At 37.4% G+C, this 23,065-nt stretch overlaps 1 protein-coding gene across 12 annotated transcripts in view; it reads left to right on the plus strand.

Annotated features, from left to right (window-relative positions):
• MEF2A (myocyte enhancer factor 2A) overlaps positions 1–22,759 on the plus strand; it is a 98,960-nt gene extending 76,201 nt beyond the window's left edge. For 9 of the 12 annotated variants that reach the window (XM_076348011.1, XM_076348016.1, XM_076348015.1 and 6 more), the window contains 5 exons: positions 6,931–7,121; positions 8,767–8,790; positions 12,467–12,593; positions 17,954–18,080; positions 18,579–22,759. In XM_076348011.1, coding sequence (XP_076204126.1) covers positions 6,931–7,121; positions 8,767–8,790; positions 12,467–12,593; positions 17,954–18,080; positions 18,579–18,939 — 830 coding nt within the window. In that variant the 3' untranslated portion in view covers positions 18,940–22,759. The remainder of the gene's footprint in view (positions 1–6,930; positions 7,122–8,766; positions 8,791–12,466; positions 12,594–17,953; positions 18,081–18,578) is intronic. The other 3 variants (XM_076348017.1, XM_076348021.1, XM_076348020.1) reach the window with 1 other exon arrangement.
• The last annotated feature ends 306 nt before the right edge of the window (positions 22,760–23,065 follow it).

Genomic DNA, 23,065 nt, shown 5'->3' on the forward strand with positions numbered 1-23,065 from the left:
TATGGACCCATTTAATCTTCTGGGAAATTATCTTTCCTCTTACAATTTTATCATCAGGAGAATGGATAAGAAAGATGTAGTCTTGAGTACTGAATTTCTCCTTTTTGTTCCAGAGCTGTATCTTCTCTAATGTCCTCGCTAATCTTCAGATTCTGAGAATGTGAAGTAACTTTAGGAATATTGAATTTCTTTGGAAATTCAATAGAACTGAAGGATATACCTGCTTGAAAAACTGTGTCTTGAGCTATTGGATCTCTATGCCAAGTTAGATCATGTGGGATCTTTTATCCTGGCCTCAGGAAGGATTATGCAGTGGTGCAATTGACAGCTTGCATGCACCTGTAAACTGCTTGTATATTGCCAGAAAGGGATCAAGACAGAGAACTGTGAAAGGCCACACCTGTAAATGGTTCACTTTGTGAGGGCTTGGCTGATTGGGAGAGCTTTTTCTGCGTGTCTGAGGATAAAAGAATCTTTCGGCTTGGTCTTTCACAAGTCTTGAGTCAAGTGGCTAATATGCTGCAATTCTTAAAAGTACACCAGAAGGCTTCAATAACAAAACAATTTTCTGTGCATACCTTTCTATTCATGTTGTTTTGTTTATTAAATGAGAGACACCCCAATGAGAAGTATCAAACTAACTCTGGGAAAAACATACCTCCTGCAGGAATTTTGCTTGAAACTGGATTGATGCTATCAGCATCTTCCTTAAGAAAACAGACTTTCTTCTGCCTCCATCCCCACTCTCAAACTCACCAGCCTGTATCATCTGCATCAGCCAAAAACCTTGGCACTGTTGTTGTAGACAACCGCCTTAGGAAAACAGCTGTAAACCTTTAGCATATTCCTACTTAAGGTTATGCGTTACTGGTGGTATTTCTAATCTGCTATACTTTCTCTTCAGTGTGACAGGTAGTATCTGTCACAGGTAGTCTTTTGCTAGACAGAGCTCCTCACCTCCTAGCTTGTATTGAAAGGGCTTTGACTTAAGAATGTGTGTTCTACCGATGCTAAATGCAGTGGACAAAGGTTCTTGCTCTGTAATGTCAATAGAGTTGGCATAATGTTTTGCCTTGCTCTGATCTTTAAGATTACGCAGATAAATAAAACAGTCAGTGTTTCACCCTTCTCCAGGGAAGAAGTTGAAGGATCCCTGAAGAACACGGAGAACAGCCTATTTACTCTTACAGCTTCCAAGTGCTCCTCAAGGAAAAGGAGTACTGAAAGTGGACTGCAGACCAGCTGTTTCACTGGGTGCAAGCTGAACCCTTTTCCTTTGCTAGACGTTGTCAGCACTTAACAAAGTTTGATCCATCCATCATCCTCTGATTAGATCAGCTCACAAGAAATGACTGGCTGAAATCAGCATGAAAAACATGCTGGTAGAAGAAAGCATTTGAGGTGATTTTTTTTTTTTTTTTTTTTTTTTTTAAATTGCAGCAATCTCTCCTTGGAAACCACCCATCCACATGTGGTCAGTTCAGTCCCTGAACTACCCTTAGATTTCAGTTGAAACTTCATATGTTGTTATGTGTGTTCATTATCTTACCGTAATTTCTGATTTACTAAGAGGTACAAGACAATTCTGGTTAGAATTTGCCACATGTATAACAAATTATTAATCTCCCAGCTGGATTAAAGTATTGCAGCATATCTGTTTGTGTGAAGTCTCAACACTTATATAATGTCACCTTGCCCAGGATGCACCACCACACATCCTCAGATGTTCTAAACATACCACTTCTGTCGTCCATTCTTTACATTGGCTTTGTATAGATACATAGGAATCAACAAGTTCAGAAAGTAGAACTCTGATTTCATTAACTGTAAACTGCTTAGTTGACAAAAGACTTAAAAGGCATCCAGTTGCCACTGTTAATGTTTCACACAGTTGAATAACATTTAGATACAAAAGCCTTGTTTTTAGGTTTGCTGCTGCATTCTGAATAATAACCCTAGTCTTGAAGAAGGCCCGTTTAAATTCTAAATATCCTTGAAAATTCTCTCCTTTTATGTAGCTTTAGGCAAAAAAAATTCTCCAGCAACCTGGGAAATGAGGGGGTTTTTTTCAGTTTTGTAACATGAGTAAGCATTCCCTTGACACTTAGTCATGTGTATTTCTTTTTGCTGTGTTTTAATATCTAAAGTACTGCCTTAGAAGTATAAATCTTACGTTAGACATGTTTCAAAATCTTATATTACTGTAAAAGGTATATTTTAATTCTAATCATAGTATTATCTGAAGTATTGATATGTAAAGATCAGTGCAAATACATTTATTTCAGCTTCTGTGAGATGTTACAGTAAATTCTTTCCAAAGCTAGCAGAGAACTTAGGCTTTTTGAACTGATGGTAGAATCGGCAATGATTTCTGTGTAAAGCTGAAAATGGTATGAACGGCATATGCTGTTTTGGTTTGGGTTTTTTTTGTTTCCACTTAAAGCTGTCATACTCAACAAAAAAAAAGTAAATAAATTGAGCAGCTAATGCACATAGAAATGCTATTGTTGTATTTACGTGCAATACGTTCCTTTCTCCCCCTCCCCCCTGCCCCAAGGTCCTACATGTAAATGTTTTTCTTCAATAGAATTTATCCGGTCTTCTGGATGCATAGTGAGTCGATGGCTTATTGCAAACACAATTTTCAGTTTACTTCTAATTATTTGACATTTGTTGGATTGTATGATGTCATTTGAGACATAAATATTTATTTACTACTGTTCTTATTTTTGCTTAATCTTACATTGCTTAGCTGCTTGCGCACAATTATTTTCCAAAACTGTGTATAACTGTTCAGTTTCTCCAAAGGTGAACCACAAAAAAAGATTAATGGCACCAATGACTATAATTTATTCCTTGAGTAGTAATAAGTACATGGAGTACTTTCCAGCCACATGTGTTCATTGTTTCAGCTGATGTGATTTATATAGTGAAATACGAGTCCGGCTCATGTAATTGAATGCTACATCTTGGGCTGCAGGACAATAAATGAGATTAAGCTGTATTACGTATCTGAAGGCAGAATATACAGTTGGTAAAATGGGTGGGTTTTAACATTTAGCTTCAGAAAAGAAGTTACTTCAAAAGTAAACGTTTTCTAACTAAACAAGAAGTAGGCTAGTGTATGTTGGCAATGTTTGTTATCATAAAATCTAATTAAGTTATGATTCATATAATTGAGAGCTTATCATCTTTGCATTGGTGTCTGTTTTCCAAAGAAGTGTTTCAAACATGCTTTCATAGTCTGTTTTAAAGAATTAGACTTAAATAAAACTCTTATGATGGAAGTAAAAACAGTAGTCTAATTTTACATTTACGTAGGATTTTATATTCTGTTTCCATTTTTCAGTTTGATAGTGTTTTTAAACATAAATTAATTGTCTTTGGGGAAGATCTATAGTGGGTGGGGTAGATACAATTTCTGTATTATACAGAATAGTATGTAGAATTTATGGGGTTATTAAAGCCTCAGTTTGGCAAACTGCCGTATAGTTGCATCATCCTGTAATCATTATCTTTTCTGGCTCCTGACCTTACTCTTAAGAAATACCATGCTTTTAGTTATCCTTTCACTCTTAACTTGTAATTTGCTTTTCTTATTAGATTATTAACAGGAAAAAAGGCTTTAATTTTCATATTAAAAATGAATATTCTACAGTCTTACTGCAGCCCCAGCATGAGATTCCTCAAATAATCAATATAGATACTCCAGTGTTTGCTAAATGTTCAATGCTTGCTATTTATAACAAAGGGCTGCTATTGGATGAATACCCATAGTATTGCACACTTACGACATTTTTTGTTTCTCCTGTTCTTAATATATTTTTTTTCTAAACACTCATTTTAAGAAATACTCAGCCTTTTGTCAGAACAAATGATTCGACTCTGCTCTGCTGCTGAATGATATTGCGCAGAGAAGGCAATGGCAAGGAGTTTGTTGTTTTTGACAGCACCACTAAAAGCATGAAATGTTTCTGAAGGATTGGCAGAGCCTTGTAATAAGGGCTGCAGGAAATGACTGTGTTGGGTGTGGAAGAAAGACACTGTCCAGATTTAACACACGAGCTACTGAAATACTTGAAAACAGAGGACAGGAAATGGTATCATAGGATAGACTAAAGTGCTATACAGAACTCCATTGTTTATACAAAGTTATTGTTCTGAAGTTTAAATTTGACTCAGCACCGCAGCTTTGGCATATAAAAGGTAACACTGACAACCTAGTGAGTAATAAAATGCTATTTATTGTTAGATTAAAGCCCAGACTTTACTTTCTTATAACAGTAAGTTCTTTATGTTCTGGCATTTTTGCTGAAAATGGAAGATACTGTAACAATATTTTAGATACAATTTGGTGAAAATTATGGTATTTTCTAATAATTTTTCCTCTCTCACATCTTTCCAAGTCCACTTAATTTTTACTCTGTCCATTGTGCAAGATTTCTCTTGCAATCTGATGCTATGTAGGCTAACTAATGTTTACACTCATTTATAATGGATAGGTATTGATGCATAACTGTATTTAACAAAACCATGATTCTGTGAAAACTGTCTCACGGTTTCAGGAACCTTAGGCGTAGCACGGAACTTAATTTCTCTTTTTTAGCTGGTTGGTTTTTCTGTGTGACCTAGCTGTGGCTAGTTTTCTCCTAGCAGTCAAGAGTATATTTAGCTCTAGTATGTATTCTCAGCTCCAGCCCAACTTTTCAGCCGCTTTAACAAAATTTTGTCACTAACCTAGAAGCATCCCAATAAATTCTGCTGTTTTCTGCTGAGGAATGTAGATGCTTTTGCTTAATTACAAAATGAGTCTTTGCTGTGGTTTTTAATACAGAAGGAAGAATGCTGACATAAAAAGCTTTTTCTTCTTTCTGCTGTCTGTGTTCCTTCTTTCCCCCATAACTTCTGAGTTAAATGGTAGAATTATCAAAAAATGTATTCCCATACCTGCCCCCCCCCCCCGCCCCGCCCCGGCTTCAGGAAAGTACTAAATTAGAATAACTGCTCCTTGCTCTGTTAACCTTGAAAAACTCAAGGGACTTATCAGATCATCCATGTATCGTCAGGCTTTTGGCACAGTAGGAAATACACAAAGAAAGTAAATCCAGAATTTGAAATCCTGGCTTTAAAGTTGTGAATTTACTGCTCATCCGTATGTGAACAAGAATACTGTGGTTGCAAATTCCAGTAAGTTCTACCTACTTACAATTTTTTTCTTTAAAAATATTTAGCAATAACTTTGTTTCCAAAAGACCTTTATAAAACTCAGTAGAATATCTTCAGATCAGCACAAGAGCTTTGTTATAATTCTTACATTAATCTTTGCTTTTGCCATTTCTAAATCGATAAAACAATATGTAGGGTTCCATTTATGGTGGACAGGGAAAAGGTGAGGATTGCATTTGGCAGTTCCCCCACTACGTAACAAGGATCACGGGAGGAGGCTCCCTCATTAGCATCCTGGTGAATTCACACCTAGGTTCTCAACATATACTAGCAAAGTATCTTAGCAGTACCAGTCACCTTCATGAAGTGTTGTGCTGTTACTGATGCATGTTATTGCTGCTTCATTCTTGGTAAGCTTTTAAAGGCATTACAAATTTTGCTAAAGAAGGTTGAATGTGACACTGACAACTTTCTTATTTTAATTGCTTTTAGATTAATATGTACTTAATGTAATAAAATTGGATTGGGCATAGGGGCCTATTCAAATTAGAATAATAATACAAAATTCATGCCAATATGGTGCTACAGGCTATTAGAAGAGAATTTCCCACACAGTGAACTTTGTGTAATAGACTTTTCCCTGAATTGTGACTATAAAGGCTGCTCTCAGAACAGCAATGTTAGTATAAACATAATCTTACTATGAATTGTATTTATTTATACACACACATACACAAGTTCTGTAGTGTGAACTATAGGGTTCCCTGTTGCGAAATTCCCCTCGCTTAACTTTTTTTCATTTGCAGCTAAATAAGGTGTGTGTATTTTGGGAATTGTTGGTATAAATATGATAAAATCATTGGAATGTGGCTTTAAATTTTTTTCTGAGAAATATATTTTGGTTAACATGATTGGTGCTTTTGTCAGTACAGGAAAATAGGATATTAGGCACTTAACTGTTTTACTGTCTTGTTACTTTTTTCTAATCTGTTTTGAGTGTAAGCTAAGGCCTGTATCTTGAGCGTATTCAGCTTTTGGAGATTTCAGTGCTGAAGCCAGGACCTGTAGGCTTTGGCTTGTCTAATTCTACTTAGAATGAGTAAGGTGGAGAAAGACCTGTGTAAAATAAATTGACAGGCATAAATGGCACGTATATCTGTGTCCAGAGATTGGAATGAATTTGAAGAGAAAGGATTTGTTCCCCTCATTGTTGCTAAATGTAATAATCAGACAGTATGTATTTTTGAGACAAATTAATTTTATTAGAGAATAGATGCTGGAGTCCTGCAGATCTTGAAGATATTTGAAGAATACATTTTAGAAATAGAGACTTTAAGAGCTGATTTTTTTTTTTTTTTTTTTTTTATTCTCACAGGCAACAATTCAGTATAGTTCATATTCTGGGGGTGGGGACGAAGTGGGGTTGTGCAAAAGCACGCTTTTTTGCAAGCTTAGCCTGGAGGAACTTCAAAGGGCAAAATAAAAAAAACACAACAGATGTTATTAGAAACAGTTCTTTGGCAATATGCTCTTCTCAGCGTTTAAGCTGCCACAGTGTGCCCTTGAGGTGATACTACCTTTACATATTGATCTTGTGGTGAAAGTGCTTTCTGTTTGTTCGATCATTTGATACTGCGCCTCTTGTGAGAAGTTTTTTATTGGAAGTTTTACGAAAGAAATATTTAGTAATTTGTACATGTGCACCAAAATTTTGTATTGCTACTTCTCTTCAGTATTACAGTACATCTGTTTTTCCTCTTTCAGGAAATGGGTTTGTGAATTCTCGAGCTTCACCAAGTCTACTTGGAACTACTGGTGGTGGGAATGGCTTAGGCAAAGTCATGCCTACAAAGTCTCCACCTCCACCTGGAGGAGGTAATCTTGGAATGAACAATCGCAAACCCGACCTCCGTGTTGTCATCCCACCCTCCAGCAAGGGTATGATGCCACCATTGGTAAGTTAAAACATTTGTTCTATGACTGGCTTTGTAAAAATGAAGTGTTCTGTCCGCATGCACAAGGAGAAATTACCTCATCTGCTTACCATAGGTTACAGTAATAGAAAGCTGTGTTTATTCTGAAATTTCCCTAATGAAAATCTAAGCTATAAGTTGTTACCTTGGGAGAAGTTAAATTTTAAGGCATTTTTTTTTTAAAGTGTAAAATAGCAGTCTGACCTAAATGCAGTTAGAGTGCAATCCTAGAGGCATAGATTGGGATTTTGTTGTTTTGATATGACATCTCGCTGACTCGGTACCAAGAACTTCGCTGGTTAGGAGGATGTGGGTTTTAAAAAGGGTTATGCATTATTCTGTGGAGGAATGGCTGATCTTATTGGTGATGTGAACTGTATTAACAAGCCCTAAAGCACACTTTGTACCTGTTTTTCCTGGGTCGTAATGGTTGTGGGCTGTAAAACGTAGCTTCAGTGGTAATGATGGTCTGAGAGAAATGCTTGTTTGATGTGGTGTGCTGGAATGCAACCTTGTGTGTCCTATGGTGGATGTCATGTCTTCAGTGAAGGCATAAAAGAGTAATGAGGATCAGGCTCAGTCCCTATTTGTGTACTTTTCAATACTACAGTGCAGTTTGGCATGTTGGTAGTAATGTTTGTTCAGCCTAGATTTGGAATAGCACACAAATTTCGTGTCAGGCATGAGGCAACCACAGCACTGAGACCAGAACAGGTCTTTCAGGAAGAGTTACTCTATTTTTCCTTTAATTTGGTTGGCCAGATCCTTTGGTCTTAGTCTTTAACTGTCATGTAGAAATTTTAAACATCTATGTGTACGTTTTCTGTGTATGGAGGAATGAACCATAACCCAGAGGAGCAGGATATAAACAATACAAGTATTCTCTGTATAATTCTTATTTGTTTTTAAGATACCACAAGTGCTTACAATTGTTACTGGTATTCATAACGAATAATACAAAATTAATCCAAGTAACAAAAGCTGTAATTATCCTCAGAGTAATGATTCTTGCAGTTTTAGGTTTTTCTAGGAATGCTGAAGTGTAGAAGACACAGGAAATACACTGGCTGATTATTTAATTGAAAATTAGGCTTTTAAATTAATTAGAAATAGCTACAAGAAGGAGGATCTTGTTAATGCAGTTGTTCTAATGTTAGTAGTGTACAGTACCTATTTACTGTTGTGTTGTGAAGAACAACATAATATTCAATTTAGGTTTTGTCTGTCTTTTTGAGGAAATTGGGAGTAGAGATGCTGGGATGGTATGATGGTTGTATGTGAAAAATATTTTGTTACTGAGCTGGATGTTTATTGGATCAGTCCAGCCAGAAACTGCTGTGCTCCATATCTACATGTGTCGTCAATGTGTAGCTGTGTCCTTGGTTTTACTAAGCTCTTTCTGCACTAATTTTGCCAAAGCGTGTGTTCTTTCAGTACAGTATTTTTTAATTGACCCGAATTACGTAAAGTATTATACTTCCCAGTAGTATTATTTACAGAACCGGGTGGCAAATTCACATTATTAATTAAATAAAATTCCTGAAGCACAAACATGACTTTTTCTTTCATTTTTGAAAGCAATGCTATTTTTAGTAACTGTGTTATCCCTCTTGTTTGCTGAGTACAGTCGGAGGAGGATGAATTGGAGTTGGTGAGTTTGGGCTATTGTTTGATGAGAGAGAGCAAGACGCTGAAAATGTCTTTTACTACAGTTTTTTTAACTGTAGTTTCATTACATATTTTAAATAATTCCAGTGTTCCCTTGATAGCAGACAAATACATTTGTTTTATCAAACTCAAAACACGACCAATTCAAGTTGAAAACACATCCAAAGTCTAGCGCTTTCCATTTGTAAACTTCTATTTTTTTTTCCTGAAAAATTTTCTGGTTTTCTTGGAGGGAACATTGGAAAAGAGCCTTACAGAGTAACTGTCCATGTGTATAGGATATTTACTGTCTTTTCTGTAAAATATAAATAACCACTTAACATCCTTTAAATTATTGGAATATTTTTAGAAAGTGGCTTCACTCATGAAGTTCTTCAGATTGTAACACAAGCCCTGTATTACTTCTCTTATTTTCAAGGAGATTACATCATTGCTGGTGAGGTCACCTTTTTGGAGTGTAGAATTATTTCATCCTGTGTGAGATTATCAAACCACAGGGGTGTTCCCTGTTTACCAAAAGGAATAGAGAATTGCAAATGAATAATTCTACCTTTTTCCAGTGGAAAGATACTCTGCTTTTGAAAGGAAACTCTTGGGATTTGTGTTTTCTCTATTTTTCCAAAAGGTTTTAACATTTGGCATTCTGTCTGGAAAATAACGTAAGGCTAAAATAATTTGTAACTTATTTTTAGAGCAATTTGCAAATTGTTTAGCTGCTGTAGCAGAAACCATGCAGAAGATGCTGCATCATTGTAAAGATACACAAAGAAGTCTGCCTATTACATACCTTGATTTGTTTTTGAACATGGACCTGTTGCTAATATGAGGCTCTAATTGCATGAAAGCATGGAAAATGTAGTGATTTAGGTAAATTTCTTGATGAATGCATGCTGTTGGTTGATTTTTTTACCTTAAACATGAGCAATAGATTTACAGAAGTAAGTAAAGGGAAATGATTTTTGAAAGTCAATATTTAAGTTTTTAAGGTTTATTGGAATGACTTGAGGTTATAAACAGCTGTCATGCATGCCCTTCCTACCTTTATAGAGGAGTGTCTGGTTTCCAGTGCAAGAAATAGAATTTTAATTCGATGTAAAAACACTTAATCAAAATCGTGTTGCAACTGGAATTATGCAAGAGCACTTGAGTTAAGGTATTCCTACCTGTTAAAAAGTGCTATGCTCTTTGCAGTGTGAAATAGTGTGACTTGCTGGAGGCGCGTTGGTTTATGGATACTATATGGAGCGTGGGCCCTCTAGTGGTTTTAAAAACTGGGCTCATCTGTTAGGGGAAGAAAGCTCACACAAAGAAAATGTAGTAGTTAGTGTCTTCCTCAAATATGGTAAAGAAATATGAAGTACACCTGCAATGTTACGTCTCTTATTATGCTAATTTCTGATGCTAATTCCAGTCCTAGAAAGCAGTTCCAAATCATGTCTGTGAACATTCTTTCTGTGTGGTTGGAACTGAGCACTGAATATGAAAAACAGTTATGAACGGTAGCATAGCATGAAAGAAAGATACTGAATTCTTCCTGTTACTGCTATCATTTGCACCGGTTTAAAAAATAATAAAAAAAATTCCTAAAAGTTTTCATGAATCTTTGGCTGAATTTCCAAGTACAACAAATATTAGACACAACTAAATATGTCTTAGTGTCTTTGTATGGCTGAGTGTTCAGGAATTATATTCAGAAATAAATTACCTCAGAAAACTACCTTTATTAGCCACTCAAAAAAAAAAAAAAAAACCAACCCCATGGGGAAATCCTTTGGTCTGGATTGTTTCCCAGTATACTCCTCTAACTTTTCCATTATACAGTAATCCCAACTTTATAGGCTGCCATCCAAGAAAGCTTTGGAAAAAGGTCAATTTCTGACAGACACAAAAATCTGCTCTAATAACATATCTTTATGCCAGATAAACTTGGTCTAGTGGAGATTTTCAGAAGTACATAAGTGATTTAAAGGGATAAATTACACAGAAAATCAGTGTGACTTTCTCTGTGACTTAGGGCTTTGAAATCTGGGAGCTCTGAAGCAGAGTGAGTACATCTGCTGAACAAATGCCAAAGAGCCTCCAAATTCTTACGAGGCTCAAAGGTGGGCTTTTAACAGCAGCCAGACAAAACAGAGATCAGAAGCTGGTAGCCAGTGGAAGATTGTAGCTAATTTTAATGTGGTAGCTGTGCTATACTTTTTTTCTTTAAATTGGAAAGATACAAGCCAAGGATTGCTAGCCCTCGATTCATCTTAGCAAGTTTAAGCTTAAAATTGAATAGAGCCATGTTTCTGTGCCTGCTCATTCCATTATTATAAAGGGAATCATGCATTTTTAATACCGCTCACTCTCTCAAGATCAGTGGAGAAAAAAATTAAGTGCTGCAGATACTGAAATACTTGTACACCTGTCCAAAATAAGAAAAAAGTAGTAGTAGCTTCAGTCTTTTAAAGCTAGGAAAAGGAACTCTACGAAAGAGATGAAAACCTGCTACTTTTGTAGCAAATATTTTTTCAGAGATAGAGGGAGGCTTGCTTTAAAAACGTATTTTCAGCAGTTTGAAATCTGGCTCCCTTTAATCAGGAATGGTTCTATAAGAATGTAGAAATATAGGGTGTAGAGACTTATACTTCCAGTATTTCTAAGACTTCTGTAGGTAAAACTAAGTATCTGTTGTTTAAAAAAAAAAAAAAAAGTAGCATTTGCTGTTCTTGACAGTATCTGGCACGGCTAAATGGTGTTGAACTACATATTTTGAAGAAAGATTTAAAGTTGCCTCCATGAAGAGTAGTACGTTCTGTGTCAGAGCAGCTTTGCTGTCTGGTGGTATTCACCACAGTGTTTAATACAAGGTTTTCTAAACAGCAAATTTGGTTAAAGAGTTTAATTTAAGTGCTGTGTTTGCTACAGATGTTCATTCTGGTATATGGGAAAGACTGTTGTTAAAAAGCCACATTGTGCTTACAGTTAGAACGGATAATCTGAGACAATCTAGTTGAGCTATTTTTCCTGTCAAAAAGCACAGTTGCTCTGTGTGAACTCAAATGTCATTTGCTTTGAAACATATCTGCATTATAACAAGTACTCTCTGTTTCTCAGGAACCATGGGAACAGCAAGATTATTTTATCACTGAGGTCTTATCAACACAAATTTAGAAGATCTCTGTTCCTTTCAGGACAGGTGTAGTCAGCACAGTGTCAAAACTGGCAGCTAGAATTTTGAAAATTGGATAAACAGCTGGGAAGTGGGAGATTCTTTTCTGGTGGAACTGCACCTCACCATCTGCACTAAAACCTCTTTAAAAATTAAGACTAAAAACTCTTAAATCACTTAAGAACTTCTGAGAATTATTATGTATATCCCTAAGAAATTGCATTTATTTTTATGTCCTACAACTCTAACACTATTGAAATCTGCATGCATGGGAAGCGGACCAGTGAGTCTTAATTTTTCATTTCAGTTTGCCAAGATCATTTTGGTTGTCTTGAAATGTTTTGGCCTGTTTAGAAAATATATCCTGACAAAAGGGCTGTACTTGTAACTAAAAAATAAAGCAAAGAAACCCATTTTAATTGAATGCTATTTTTATATTAGCACTTGATTTTCCATTGTTCTAACTGATATCACAAGACATGTTGTTATTTTTAATCATTTATAGAATACCCAAAGGATAAGTAGTTCTCAGTCTACACAGCCTCTTGCTACCCCTGTGGTGTCTGTGACAACTCCAAGCTTGCCTCCACAGGGATTGGTGTATTCGGCCATGCCTACAGCCTACAACACTGGTAAGCATTGTTTTTAATGAGTGGCTTGATCTGTCAGATGTACAAGGCTTTTGTGATTCATAAGCCCAGAAAATTTGCATTTCTGTGACACTTCACTTTATTTTTCCTATTCAGTTCAAATGAAGGCTCTTACCATCAAAAATGAGCCTTTAGCTTGTAAAACATGTAAATGTTGAGACATCAGGAAGAAGCTTTGTCAGTCAGGTTGCACACAGCTGAAGAGAGACACACAATAAAATGGATTGCTTACAGCAGTAGCATTCAAGCTTTCCATCGGAGAACTGAAATACCTCACGTTTAAGCAATAGTTGATACTGCAGAGCATATTGTCCCTTTTGTTCTGCTCTGCTCAGTTCCAGCAGCAGGAGGGAATCGGATTCTACTGGGGCTTTCACTTTACAAAAAAGCCCAGATAGGGCCGCCTTCTCTTCAGCAGTTTTATCGAGAGTCAGGTGGGGACTCATGGGAAGGCATTGTCAGCATTTCACCACTGCGAGTCTCCATTATCTGAAGGACCTTAAAACTACTTTTTATCCAAGATGGGTGTGATGCAAGGAATTTGGAGATATAAGTGATAATTGGTTTGCTGGTTTGGAAAGCAGTTCATGATGTGGTGCCTCCTACTTTGTCTCCATACTGATAGAGATAATTTTGACTTCAATCTCGGGGTTCTCTATTTGTTACAGACCTTGTATGTAATCAGTAAAGGAATTTTTGTAATCATTTCCTTGAAAGGCTGCAGCCTTGATGGCATCAGGTTGATTACCATTGATCTGTGATGCATAATTCAATTTTCAAATGCACCTGCAGAGAAACTACATTGCAGATAAGTGTCAATAAATTTTGTAAGTCAGAGTTAAAATAGCTATCGGTAAAAACTAAAAAGGAAAGCAAAGGAAGTAATTCCCCAGTTCACTGTTCTTTTTAGATGAAGTCTAGTTAAGGCATTAAAATCTAAGTGCTATAATTTGTTAAAACAGGAATTTCTGAACTGGGGACCACTGTGTTGGCAATGTTTATGTCTTATTTGGTAGACTTTCAAATTCTAAAAAAATAAAAAAATCTTGCTTCTCTCTTCTGCAATGATCGCTCTTAGGAACTGAGCTACACTTAAAGAGCTTCTCTTTATAGCTGATCAGCTCTGGCTCTGGCTAGACAGAAGGGCTTGAGAGTATTATTGTTGTCTTTCTATGAATCTAGGAAGATCCACCTCTCCAGTAGAAGAGATTCCCCGGTAGCATCTCTTCCCTTGACCTGTATCGCCTTTGGCTGTACACAAATAGTTGGCAGGCATGAAATGCTCAGGAAGCTGGGAGGCAGTGGAGGACATACTAGGAAGGAATAAATAGCTTTTCCTTAAGGAGCTGCTGTATTGGGTTTATATGGCAAGGCTTTGGTAGTGGTGGGGGGGAAGGGGGATGAGGACACACGCGTCCTGCAGGGGTGGCTTCTCTGGGGCAGCTCCTGATCTGTTCTTAATGTCAGACAGAGCGTGTTTCAGCCGGCTGCAAAATGTACTTGCTGCTGCCCGAAGCTGAGCCCATCAGCAATGCTGGTGGCACCTCTGTGATAATGTATTTAAGAAAGGGTAAAAAAACGCTGCACTGGTCTATTGTCAGTGACCTAATGTTCTTACTCTTGTGCAAAGGTCAGGACAAATCCAAAAAAACCTTCAAGGTTTGTAGAAAATGGCTAAAACCTGAGTGATTTAGAGGTTTTGTAATTTTCTTTGTTTTCTGCAAGGAGGGGCGCCATCAGGAGTATATAATGTTGGAAGATGGAATAATAGAGTAGCCATTCATTCATGATACTTTTCCCAACAAAAAAAGATGCGATTTTATACATTTTCTTCTGCTTTTTTTAGCTTTGAAAGTCTTCACTACAGTTTTTAGTTTCGACTTGTAACATCTTCCAGCCAAGCAACTCACATCTTTTTGTATTTGTATCTTTTTATATTAATGTGCTCATTAACTGACATTTACTACCCTTCAGCCTCTTTCTGCATTGGTTTGCCTCAGAGGCACTGCCCCCAAGCAGTTATTGGCATGCATGAGGTTTGCATTTTGAGAGGGACTGTTTAGTCATCAGCAACAGTAAATATTTATGCTGTGGTAGCACCCACCTAAATTGTTGAACATTTATGCAAATAATCGCTACCCTGAGGGTGGTTAAAGTCTAAAGAAATGAATGAAAGAGAAGATGGGGTTGCAATAACAGTATAATGAGCAGAGTGAAGAATTGTGCTTGGTGACTTGTTTTGGATTATAAGCTTAAGTATGAATGTGCTGGACATATGGATCTTGGTTTGATACTTGCCACAAAGATTTTTCTATATATTGCATTTAATGGCTGTTTAAAGTAAGCATGTAGTTCTGGTCCTTGCTCAGAAGACCCCCGTTGAGTTTTACCTCTCACCTAACAAATCCCTTCATTTTCTCCTGCAGTTTGACATGGTTTCGGGAAGCAGTGTTGTGTGCATCCCTCATCCAGAACTTATAAGCTGATGGCTAAAACAGGCTTTTTGGGAGAGAGAGACTGTAGTCTGAATGTCAGGAAGCAGCAAAGACAATTGAAACTGGTGTCCTACGCAACGGACAAGTGCTGTTATCGCTGGGATACAATTTTAAAATCCAGCCGATTTCCTTTGATAATGCAATAATTTGTGAAAAGCTTTTAGCCTTTAGTGTTTTTCAGACACTTGAAAATTGTTTCTATTAGATTGAGCCTTTCAGGGGATCTGCAAAAAGAAATTTGATGTTGAAACCAGATTGTTATCAGGGTATTCTCAGGGTAGTCACCACTTATGTAGCAATTTCAGTTTTGCAGTGCAAGGACTAAGATAAATTTTAGATACCTAAATTGTTTTTCTGGATTCATAGGGTTTTTTTCAGGGCTGGAAAGGATAGATTCAGTTCTTAGATCCTTAATTAAAATGTTCGATATCAGTTTTGCACAAATATACTATTCTATATAATTTGTTTTGCTGCAGAAATATTCTTTCTGCAGATTGCTGGAGGAAGAGCCAGAAGGAACCGAGTTACTTGTTCTAAAACAGTCTAGGCATTTTTAAAAAATATTCAAAAACTGCAGAGATCAGTTAAATAGTAACTTCCACTTGACAGAGCATATCTAGCCATACCTTATATTACTGGCTCTAGGTCAGTTATTCTGCAAAGGCACAAACTTCAAAGGTATCTTGTTGTTAGGGTCACAGCAGTAATGGTTTCCGTCACGTAGAAGGCACTCTTGTGTCTGAACGACTTTTCCATCTTGCATCAAGCCACTCATGTATAGAAACTGGTGTCCTGCTTTTACTGCTAACAGATAGATGATTATTTAGGGAAATGATAATGCAGCTAATTGTGTGGTGGCATATGTACTCTTTGGAAAAGTATCTCCTCAAACCCCTGCCATCAGACATGTTCTGTCTTAAAGTACCAGAAGTTAGTTATCCGTTACCATAAAAGCTATGATTGTCAAGAAAAAATACATGGAAACTGAATTCCTATAAACATTTTCTTCAGGTCTGCTCTTTCAGAAATCCCATTGGCACAGAATAGCACATCTATCTCAAATGTTTACATTTACTACACTTGCACGTTGCCATAGGTCTGGCTGCTTTGAAGGTTGAGTGCATGTCCTAGTCATTGGAGGGTTGGATTTTTTTTTTCAGTTGTTTTAGTTTTTAGTTTAGTCTTGCAAAAGGGCTTTGGATTGATCAGCTGGGGAAAACTCTTTCTGAATTTGTGCAGAAATATTTGTGAGGGTTTTTCGGAGTTCCAATAAAAATGTCAACCAAGAAGAAATGAAACAAAAAGGAGGATGCAGTTTAAGTAGCTTCACTTGCTGGGGTGCAGCTGGGCTTCCCACGGTCTTCAGGAAGATTCTTGCAGTGATGCATATGCATCTCTGAAAAGGGCAATACCCTGCCGGCGCTGGGGTCTCCTTCCTTTGTAGGCTGTTAAAAGGGAAACCTAGAAGTTGTCCACAGGAAACCAGCTGGTGGATGGGAATGGGGAAATTGTTCAAGAAAGCTTATCTCAAGAGAGATAAATCATAATGGTGTTGTCATAAATACTTAAAAAATTGTTGTCACAATACTTAAAAAAAAAAACAAACCCAAAAAAACGTAAAACCAAACATAAACAAAACACAAACCCTACTTAAGCAGAATTTTTGGTTCATCTGCTGGCAGTATAAAATAAGTTTGGCTGCTAGCATTTTGTTGCATTGTCAAGAGACTAGAAATTATTTTAAGGAAGCTATATTACAGAATAATTAAAAGCAGAGAAGTGTTTGCGGCTTTGTTTTAAAACCTGAAAGAAAAACATGAGTGATAATGATAAAGTGAAAATAACTCCCCCTGTGTGAAGGAAGTGAGAACTGTCTAAGCATTATAGCCTAGCCAAAACTAACAGCCGGTCCCGGTCGCCAAGTGTTGATTAGGAATATATTGTATTTTCTATTATCCATTTAAGTTGTATTTCTAAATAATGATAATTTTTTGTTCTAAATAAAGAGGTTTCTTTTGTTTATTTGAAACAGAGATGACAGTTTAATCAGACATGAAGTAACAAGTGAAGCTGTTGTGGGGAGAGGGAGAATGTGATGCGTTACAGTAGGACTGCACAAGTGGAGTGGACAGAGGGGTCACTGAGGCTGCCAGTTGCAGTGACTGTGGTCATACCATCCCTTAGGCATCCTGCCCCTGCCTGTGCCTCCCCACCCAGACTGCAGCTGCGTGGTTGGTTTTGGATATAGGTTGTGGGACTATGAACTGCTTTGTAACATGAGCCCACCAAACGTTATCTGCGTCTCATCTGACTAACTGCTGCCTCCCATCTGGGAACTGAACCAGAGTCGGTATTTCTTTAGTGAAGTTCAGTGCAAGAAACACCGTTCCTTTCTAATGACTTGTATTGATTCGTCCCTTTTTGTTTCATTTTGAAATTTCCATCCAGACTAAAATCTTCAAAAATGCAAATACTTGTCTTACTGTAAGATGTGTGTGTGTATATATATATATATAAAAATGCATAAATATGTTGTACCTGTGGGTTCAGAAGAAGCTATATGAGACAGCAACATGTAGGAATTGAAAGTGGAATACAAAAAACGGTCATTTGGAGACTTATGTCTTGTTAAGCTCCTTGTGAAGTTAGGACTGCTCCCAGACTTCAAAGTTTTCATGTTTGGACTCCTTTGGGTCACTTGCCTTTATTTGTTTTGTGCAGAAAGCCTTTATATTTGTGTGTGCGTGTGTATCACATTTTTTTATATATATATGTATGTATGTCTGTGTATATATAAAAAAATTAATCTGTAAACTACTTTCCTGTTTATTTGTTTTTCCCTCTTAGATTACTCCTTGACTAGTGCAGACCTGTCTGCCTTGCAGGGATTTAACTCCCCAGGAATGCTGTCTTTAGGGCAGGTATCTGCCTGGCAACAGCACCATCTTGGTCCAGCAGCCCTCAGCTCTCTTGTGTAAGTAAATTTGGTAACGTTACAGTACCGCACTCAGTTGGGACCTTCTGCCACTTCAAGCTGAATAATCTGCGCTGGGGAATATTTAGCACAAGACCATTTTAATTTCGTGTCTGCTGGTGATGGTGCATTGCCTTTCAAGTTTGCTTCTCGGCTGCAAAAGCATTCACTTTTCATGTTTTTTCAGTTAGTTCAGTGCTCAAGCTGACAAGCTGTGTCCCTGCAGGCCCAGCCTCTTACGAAGGAGTCACCTGCACGATGAACTTAAATGTTTGGAAGTATTTCTGTTTGTTTTTTGACTTCCATAAATGCATTCAGACCTTTAATTAATGCTTTTTTCAGCTTTGTTTCTTCACTTCAGTAAGTTGCATTTACTTACATACTCATTTTGGGGCTGTTGATCAGCAGGACCACACCATCATGCAGACACATGAATTGTCACTTTCTTTTCCTTTTTCATGTTTTCTTATTTCTGCCTTTTGGTTTTCTTTTTCCCAGTACTGGCAGCCAGCTATCTCAGGGTTCGAATTTATCCATTAATACCAACCAAAACATCAACATAAAATCTGAACCAATTTCACCTCCCCGGGATCGTGTAACTCCCTCTGGGTTCCCGCAACAGCAGCCACAACCGCAGCAGCAGCAGCAGCAGCAGCAGCAGCAGCAGCAGTCGCGGCAGGAAATGGGTCGCTCTCCTGTCGACAGTCTCAGCAGCTCCAGCAGCTCCTACGATGGCAGCGATCGGGAAGACCCGAGAAGTGATTTCCATTCACCTGTCGTGCTGGGAAGGCCACCGAATTCCGAAGATAGAGAGAGTCCATCGGTAAAACGAATGAGGATGGACACATGGGTGACATAAACTTGCAGTGTTGCCTCTTCAGTTTTGCGTTCTCAGAATGAACTGTCCTGACATATCTAAATTTATAAATAAGGACGTGAAATAAGTCTATTTATATGTATATACATACATGCATATATATATCTCCACATGCATATATATGTGCTCGTGTGTGTAGCATACACAAAATCATCAGGCACTTACGACAAACTTCTTGTATAGCTGCAGATGTCCCATGGTAAAATGTAACAGAACAATCCTATAGGTATTGATCTAGTCTGGCACTTACCTGGACTTGTTGTTTTAATAATATAACCTGTTTTGCAAAGAAACGTTGTACCCGCATTATAATCCTACCACACTAGATTGCAGAAACCAAGAGGGCTCGCCTGTAGTAATGTCCCTGTGTGTTTTATTCAAGCTGTATGGTTACTCGTAGTTAAGAAATAATGCTTTGTAGCAGCAGAGCAGTAGAAAAGCAGGAAGAAGAAAGCAATACTGTACATAAAATGACCTTTATATTACCCAACCTGGCATGGGTCTCTATTGCAGAGGGTGCATGGAGAAGGGCTGATGCTGTAAGAGATTTAAAAAAAAAAAAAAACAACAAAAAAACCCACAAAAACCCTGTTTTGCACGTGCAACAAAAATAGTGTATTGGGTCAAAGAAGTGATTTTTTTAATGAGTGAGAGAGAGACATAGAGAACTCGCATGAAATATTCAGAAAATATTAGCCTAGAAAATAGAACATTAACAAAATAAAATTAATATATTAAGTTATAATTGGAATATGTTTGACAAATTTGTTTTTACGTTCATACCTTTGAAAAATATAGAAACGGATTTTAGCTCATGTATATTTTATATTAAAGAAAACAATACCCTAATGAATTGAAGACTATATATAAAGTTATATACAGTACTTTTGAACACATTCTGCTATGAATTATTTATATAAGCCAAAGCTGTATGTTGTAGCTTTTTTGTAGAGTACAGTTTTATCTTATTTTGACTTTCTAGTTTTTGCTTTCAAAGATGAAAAGGAAAAACTTGCAGGCGGAACCTTGGGGGAAAAATAAGCCATGAACACTTATATGTAAATTTAAATTTGAGCCAAACTCTTTGTGTATATAGCATCCTAAATATATTATCACCTTTGGTGTAAGTACCTATGTATTGTACGTTCACCAGATTAAAAAGTATATTTTTGTGGATTGACGCCAACTTGAAAAAAGGCGAGGTCCTTATTAAGTAGAGTATTCACTGTTTAATATTTACTATTTTGTTAAATATACTGTACTTTCTTTGGATTTTAATTATTATTAATATTATTATCCAGATTTTTCAGAGGGTGTATAAAGGGGTTGTCCCCCTCACTGGTGGTGAATGTGTGCCGTTAAATTGTAATCTCTGTGCTGTATGGTTAAGCTTCATTATACATTTTATATATATGTATATAAATAGCAAAGTGGCAAAAAAAAAAAATCCGGTGTTAAGTTCATCCTGCATAAATATAAAAAATCTGTTACGACACATTTTAAGGCATCATTTTAAAACTGCCTCTTCCGAGGAGGGGGGGGGGGAAGAGTGGAAAAACTTGACCTAATTTCTCATGATAGGGAAATAACACATATCAGATGAGCACAAAAGGTTTTTTAAGTCGGTAAGTGGTTTGGGATAAAGCCTCAGAAATAAATTTGCTGTTCCTCTTTGCCGCTTCCATGAAATAGAGCGAGGAGGCCGGAGGCCCATCGTGTCCCAACAGCTGGCTAGGAGAAGGCTTTGTTTTGTACTTGGGTTGGGTAGCTCGATCTGATTTGCACAGTCTGGCTGTGTCGTGACAAGGACAGCAAGGGCAGCGTCGTCTCTCCTCGTAACTTCTGGGTGACTAGAAGTAACTAGGTAGTCTTCTCCTGGTAACTTCAGACCATCGGAGGGGGTAAAAGCCGGGTTTGAGCAGCAAAAAGGCTCGGGAGCCAAAAACTCCGTATACCGGCTTATACCAGCCTGGTTTGGTGGAGCCCGTTTCCCATGAGGGAGCGTTCTTGCCCGGTTGAAATCCGGTCTCTTTCCAGGGCCTTGCTATGCGCCTCATCTCCCTGCCCCTCTGAAGTGTTCGTTTGTACCGGGAACCAAATTTATTAGATGCAAATAAATCTTACTGCTGGTAGTTCTAGTTCTGGGGAGGAAACTACAGTGCTGTCTTATTATCCAAATCCCTTTAAGTTATCCCTGATATTTATTAGATTTTTGCCTGGGCTTTAACTTTTTATTTTTTGTAACTGAAAAAATCACTTACTCGATACTGTAATGAGGAAGTGTGAGAAAGGGAAATCCACCGGGGACAGCCGTCTCCTCGGCTGCTTGCTTTAACGGGCGATTGAAGAACAAAGTCAGTATGTACAGCTTCCAAAGCTGATCTCTGGTCGTCATGGTAACTTTAAAAAACCTGCCGGTTTCAATCCGTTTCAGCCACTTACCTTTGGAAATTACTCTCCATTTATTGCAGTTAGTTACCGGTTTACTGAAGCGTAGAGGAAGACGAGACTCATTCTAATGGTGACCGAATTCACTTACCACTTCAGAGAACCTTTTAATGCTCTGAGAAGTTACATGATTTTTTTCATTATTTATGCACATATATGAACTTTGCTGTACATCTGAGTGGGAGTTCTGCATTCACATTTACTGTCTATTTTCTTGTGTGCCTTATAAGATGGCTTTGCTGACTGTATCTCAATAGTCTTTATTTCTATGCAGGTTTTTAAACAGTGCTATTACTGTTTTCTTAAAGAAAAAAGCTACATAAGGGTTAGAGTTTGTATTGAAATTGCACCAATGAATTAAAAAAAAATAAAAAAATCATCGGTTCTTAAGAACGGCTAACGGGACTGGTCACATGTTGCCCCAAGCCCTCCACCAGACTCAGCAGAACAAGTCTTTTCACAGACCTCCCGCCTCAGGGGGAGAATCTCATGCCGTTGAATAAATGGGAAATCCTGATTTTTAATAACAAGTAACTAACTTTGGAACATACTTTTTTAGGAATTGTAAAAATGTTTTATAAAAAAGAAAAGACGACATAGCACAGATATTTCAACAGGTAAAAAAATACTTTTTTTAATTAACTGTACTGAACGAAGTTGCAAGTGGATCCAATCCTAGTCTGAACCCGTTCAAGTCTGAATGATTTAAGGTTTTTATCTGCTATTGTGACAAATCACCTCTCCATCTCTGAGCTCTCGCTAGAGTGTTTAAAAATACCCGTTATCAGGGCTTCGTCAGAGAAAAATGCTTTAGCCTTTCCTTTCACTTAAAGGACACTAATGCATCAGAAACTTGCGAATTACTGTGCGCACAAGAAATACATAGTAAATAAGGAAGAAAATAACTCCTAACAATTGATCATGGGAAGAAGTTAAATCAGAATGTGAAAGAAAGACTTAACAAATGTAAACATTTAAATCTTAGTAGAAACTTTCTTCACTTTGCTGTGCAAGAGAACACTGCTTTGCTATATTTAAAATGGCTTTTTTAAAAGAGATTTATGTATTTGGTAAATGTTTGTAGTCAACAGTTCACAAAGAAGCTGTTCACGGTTTAATGATGATAAGCCGTTTGGCGGCACAAGCTGGACTTTGTTGCCATCCTTGAGACGAATCTTTTAAGAAAAAAATAAGTTAATCTCAATTTTTTTCCCTGAATGTGTTGTTTTTTCTTCAATATACAATAAATATTCTAGTGAACTTTTTATCAAATGGTTAAGAAAATGCTAGAGGTTGTTGTAAAATATTTGTATCCTGCATTCACTAAAGTAAAGATACTGGCTTTTACTGTGTACTCCGGCCTCTCTCGTATTTGCAGAACATGTTTTTGTTGAGCGCATCTTTGCCCCCCCTCTTCAGGTTCAGTCTTGAAGTATATTGCAGCAACGATTCTTTTAATCGGTATGGATTTTTGGGGATACATATACTTGTTATTACATTCAAATTAAGAGCTGATGCTCTGTAAGAACCTTACTACAAACGCTTACAGAAACTTGCAAGAAAACCCTGGGTAGGTTCAGCCTGGTGACCCGAGGGCAAGCCCTTCCCTCCTGCCCCTCTCCAGGCGTTCACGTCTCCTTTCGCTGCTGTTGCTCCTGCT

Source organism: Aptenodytes patagonicus, chromosome 10 (genome assembly GCF_965638725.1).
Source record: "Aptenodytes patagonicus chromosome 10, bAptPat1.pri.cur, whole genome shotgun sequence".
NCBI lineage: Eukaryota > Metazoa > Chordata > Aves > Sphenisciformes > Spheniscidae > Aptenodytes > Aptenodytes patagonicus.